Here is a 5,883-nt window from a genome sequence, read left to right on the forward strand (position 1 = left end):
TTTTTATATTACCCGATCTTACAAAATTTGATGGAATCATCGGCCTCGATTTGTTAACACAAATCGATGCAAAAATAGATTTTAAAAATAAAAATTTGAAGTATAATACGGGATCAGAACCGATCCAGTTTTTAAAATGTGCGAATGTAAATTTCACTCGAATTGAGGATATTAAAATTCCAGAAAAAGTTAACGAAAAATTTCAAAAATTATTAAAAAGTGAACAAACGGTATTTGCTGATCCTGACGAATTACTTCCGTTCAACACAAATATTGTAGCTACCATTCGAACTGAGTGTGACGACCCCATTTATTCGAAACTATATCCTTATCCTATGGGCGTAGCAGATTTTGTGAATAAAGAAGTGCGTGACTTGCTAAGAAATGGTATAATTAGACCATCTAGATCGCCATACAATAATCCAATATGGGTTGTTGACAAAAAGGGAGTTGATGAACATGGCAACACAAAAAAACGTCTTGTAATTGATTTCAGAAAATTAAATCAAAAAACGATAGACGATAAATATCCCATCCCTAACGTGATGGTGATACTCGCCAACTTAGGAAAAGGAAAATATTTTACAACTCTCGATTTAAAATCTGGCTTTCACCAAATAGTTTTGGCAGAAAGAGATCGTGAGAAAACTGCTTTTTCGGTCAACAGCGGAAAATACGAATTTTGTAGGCTACCATTTGGCTTGAAGAACGCACCCAGCGTATTTCAAAGGGCTATTGATGACGTGCTTCGAGACCAAATTGGAAAGACATGTCACGTTTACGTCGACGACGTTATCGTATTCTCAAAAACAGAAGAAGATCACATTAAACACATAGCGTGGGTCTTGAGGAAGTTGAACGAAGCCAATATGAGGATTTCACGGGAGAAGTCCCATTTCTTTAAGGAAAGCGTTGAGTACTTAGGTTTCACGGTAACTGGAGAGGGTATTCGAACAAGCCCAAGTAAAATAGAGGCAATTCGAAACTATACTGAACCAACGACATTATTTAATGTCAGGTCATTTATGGGCTTAGCGAGCTATTACAGATGCTTTATAAGAAACTTCGCCTCAATAGCCAGGCCACTTACAGATATCTTTAAGGGCGAAAATGGTAGAGTTAGCACTCACCAATCGAAGAAAAAACAAATAGAGCTAAACAACAGTCAGCGTCAAGCTTTCAACAAGCTCAAGAAAATCTTGATGTCGGAAGACGTCTTGCTCCAGCATCCAGATTATGGAAAACCATTCGACCTAACAACGGATGCGTCATCTTTAGGATTAGGCGCTGTACTATCACAAAGCGGGAAGCCGATAACTATGATATCGAGGACCTTGAAAGACAACGAAATGAATTTCGCTACCAATGAAAGGGAATTACTCGCAATTGTTTGGGCTCTAAAGAATCTCAGAAATTATCTATATGGTGTTAAAAATTTAAATATTTTTACTGATCATCAACCTCTGTCGTTTGCGGTTTCAGACCGAAACCCCAACGCGAAAATTAAGCGGTGGAAAGCGTTCATAGATGAACATAATGCACAAATTCTTTATAAGCCAGGAAAAGAAAACTACGTAGCCGATGCGCTATCACGGCAGAACATTCATGCGCTTGAAAATATGCCTAGTTCTGACGCAGCCACCATCCACAGCGAATTATCAATGTCTTATGCAATTGAAGCGACTGATAAGCCAGTGAATTGTTTCAGAAACCAAATCGTCATTGAACGAGCAAATGTGACATCGACTCGTACTTTTATAATCTTCCGCGAAAAAACTAGACACTTGATCAATTTTTTCAATGAAGAAGAACTATTGGAGAGTGTTAGAGAAGCAATAAAACCTGACGTAGTAAATGCAATTTACTGTGAGCTACCAATTATTGCTTGTATCCAGAATGAGCTCGTCAAGGCGTTTCCGTCTACAAAATTTTGGTACTCCAAGCATTTCGTCATGGACATATACGATAAAAACGATCAACGGGACATAGTAACAATAGAACACAATAGGGCACACAGGGCCGCACAGGAAAATGTTAAGCAGATCTTGCGCGAATATTTTTTCCCAAAAATGACAAAATTGGCCAACGAAATCGTTGCAAATTGCAAAACCTGCTCAAAGGGTAAATACAACAGACACAAAAAAAAACAACTAATCGGCGAAACCCCGATTCCATCATATGTTGGTCAAATTCTTCATGTAGATATATTTTCCACAGATGGAAAATATTTTCTCACATGTATAGATAAGTTTTCGAAGTTTGCTATAGTGCAACCCATTGCTTCACGAACAATTGTGGATGTGAAAATTCCAATTTTACAATTGATGAATATCTTTCCAAAAACAAAAACAATTTTTTGTGACAATGAAAAGTCACTAAATTCGGAAACCATCAGGTCTACATTGACAAATACCTTTAATGTGACGTTAGCTAACGCTCCTCCCTTACACAGTACGTCTAACGGCCAGGTAGAAAGGCTACACGGCACATTAATAGAAATTGCTAGGTGTCTGAAAATAGATAGGAAAATTGACGACACAGTCGAACTTATTATACAGGCAACCATAGCATACAATGGGTCAATTCACACCACAACCAAAAAGAAACCCATAGATATTCTTCATTCAGCTACACCTGAACTACAACAGGAAATAGAGAGCAAAATTAGAGAAGCCCAAGAACACCAGCTAAAACAGCATAATAAAGCGAGGCAGAATAGAACCTATCAAGTGGGTGAAACAGTTTTCGTCAAAACAAATAGAAGACTGGGAAACAAAATAACTCCATTGTGCGTCGAAGGAAAGGTGGAAGCAGACCTAGGATCATCTGTCCTCATAAAGGGAAGGGTGGTCCATAAGGACAACCTTAGATAATATTCTGTAGTGGTTTGCAAGGGCGAAGCGAGCTGATGCATTCACAATACTAATGTTCTAAGAGTGTTCTCTATTACACAATTGTATGATTTTAACTATTGTTAAACTATTGTTTATATTTAACTATTGTTATATTTAATATATTGTTATCTAACTATTGTTATATTTTTTAATAATAACATATTTTTGTTTTATATATTTTGTTAAATATTCCAATAATTGCTAACTTATTGTATTCAACGCAAAAAGAGACCGAGGACGACTCTTACTTAGCGAGGGAGGAGTTAACACGTAATCAGCCACACTTCTATGTTTAAATAAAAATATCCGATGAATTATGTTTAAAAGCTCTCAGGTGAGAGTGTTGTAAAAAGCTCCCTCACATATGAAAGAGTTCAGTTCAATTTTGGCTCTGTAGTGTAAAACATATATTTAATAAAGAAATAAATAATTGATAATTGGTAATAAAATAATTTATACTTTAACTTAAACTCATTTTTCGACACAATAAAACAAGCAGATAGAATTTTAATCACAATGAGGAAGACTTGTGAAAATGTACAAACTTTTGAAGGGCAGTGTAATCGATTTTAGACACAAGGTAAATAAAATCCGTGAACATGTTGCAGAAAACTTAAAACTACCAGGGAAAAAATACGATCAATTAAGGGCCATATACAAATTACTAGCTGCTAAGGCAACGATACTGAAGAATCAGTTGATAATATCAACATCTATACCTCTCCTAGACGAACACGTGTCACAGCTGCATAGAATCATTCCAATTACGTTTGAACACGATAACAAAAAATTGGTAGCAAGGCCAAGGAACCACTATTTGATTTACAACTTTAACATGGATGCTTACCATTTAATGTCACAATCCGACCTAAATAACTGTCAGACATTAGCAGAAAAAGAATTGGTATGTGATGGCGGATAGCCCTGGATAGACGCAAACGATGATTCATGTGAAGTAACATCTCTAAAGCCACTCAACAAACACATTTGCAAACTTGACGAAACAAACGCTGAATTCGTATGGGTGAAACTAAACACACCAAACAACTGGCTGTTCAAAACATTCAACAAAACTGTCGCTCATGTTATGTGCAAAGCAAACAGATAGAAAATGATGAAGTTGCCATTACAAGGACTCATATCCTTAAAAATTGGATGTACTTTACGGGTCCAGGGAGCGACAATAACGGCACCAGATATAATAGAATCAAAATTTCAAGCAGACCAACAAGTTTTTTTGACAACAAATATAACAAAAATAGCAGAATTTAGCATGCTACCTTTAGATTCAATTGTCGTAAATCATTCCACACAAATTCTAGACAGCATGAAGCAGCTAAATGAAGTCAAGGCGGAAAATATAAAGCTGAAGGGTTTAAACTTTCATCATGTCAGTGGACATGCCTCATTTATTTTAGTTTTAGGTATCACTATTATTGTAACTTTTTATGCTATAAGAAAAAATATAAGGCAACGCGTATTAGCTACGCTAAATTTTGGGCCCCGGCAGAATGTTCAATCATGAACATAAATTATTACGTTATGACCTCCGGCAGAATGTTCAATCATGAACATGAATTTATATATTTAATTATTATAGTTTATTATTATAAATCCATTATCAGCTAAATTCTTAGAAATAGTAACATTTTTGAGCATCCGTATCTAAATTATTAAAATAAAATATATTCATAAAAACAATAGGAGGAAAATCCCTAGTGTTGAGACTTCCGTCCTTTTTTAACCCTTTTTTTTTACAAACAATAACAAAATGTTATACAGTCCATTAAAATTATATTATTATAACCTTGATGTAAAATTAATCTTAAAATATTTTTGTATAAAAACACAACATTGTTTTAAATAAAATCAGTAACTACAAAATACTCAATCAGTGTACTTCAATAATATAATAGTACAATTGGTGAACCAACTTTTAAAAGTAAATTGTGTGGTGGTAGTACTGGCAAATCAAGCGAATTTAAGAACTCAGTGCGATAATTCACAATCTCGTTTTCATCTACCACTGTGTCGATAGATTTTAACGAAAGGAAATTACCAGGTAGCATAGCTTGAATTTTGGAATTGATTTCATTGACATCTAAGTTCTTGGCAGCCAGATTCGCTCTACTTTGAAGCCATTGATGGTTCTGATAATTTTGATATATGTGAGGAAATACGCTTTCTATTAATTTCTTTTTCGAATTAACAACTTTACAAAAATTTTCTGGCAATTTAATAAAGTGCGTATTTTCCTGAAGACTTACGTTTCCATTAACAATATCAAGCAATTGTTTGGCAAACAGTTCTGCAGCTTAATCTCTCTGTAGTCCAACACGCATGTTTTCGGTAAATCGCAATATATGGACACTTCGCCACAAAATAGATGATTTAAGGCAAGCATTGATTTCATCAGCATAGGTTGAACGTGGAATAACTGGCAATGTTTGTCTAAAATCACCTGCCAATAAAATTAAAGCGCCTCCAAAAAGTCTATCGTTGGCATTTAAATCTTTAAGTGTTCGATTTAATGCTTTCAATGAATACTTATGTGCCATTGTGCATTCATCCCAAACAATGATGTGACATTTTTGAAGTATCTTAGCCATATTGGAATGTTTTTTTATATTGCATACTGCATTTTCACATGAATGTATGTTTAGTGGCAACTTTAGTACCGAATGGGCTGTTCTACCACCGTCTAACAATGTCGCAGCGATTCCAGATGATGCTAGTGCTAAAGCGACATTACCTTGCATCCTAACCTTTGCAAGAATGACAGAAATTAAGAAAGTTTTTCCAGTTCCATCTGGTGCATCCAAGAAAAAAAGCCGTCTTCTTTTGCCGCAATTACGTTCGAGACCCGATCATAAATGAGCTTTTGTTGGTGCGTTAAGATTTGTTCGCTTCTTGTAACAAATTCAACCAAATCTTCAGAGCTATACTGAAGTTCGCGCTGCATATCATTGTTAAATAGATCGGTTGCCAA

At 35.3% G+C, this 5,883-nt stretch overlaps 1 protein-coding gene across 1 annotated transcript; it reads right to left on the minus strand.

Moving 5' to 3' along the window:
• Nucleotides 1-5,209: 5,209 nt before the first annotated feature.
• On the minus strand, nt 5,210-5,653 carry LOC119664792 (ATP-dependent DNA helicase pif1-like). The gene has a single exon (XM_038074203.1). It carries the CDS (start codon nt 5,651-5,653, stop codon nt 5,210-5,212), a length of 444 nt encoding a protein of 147 aa, XP_037930131.1.
• Between the last annotated feature and the right edge of the window lie 230 nt (nt 5,654-5,883).

This window comes from Teleopsis dalmanni, chromosome 1 (assembly GCF_002237135.1).
Source record: "Teleopsis dalmanni isolate 2A chromosome 1, ASM223713v2, whole genome shotgun sequence".
Lineage (NCBI taxonomy): Eukaryota > Metazoa > Arthropoda > Insecta > Diptera > Diopsidae > Teleopsis > Teleopsis dalmanni.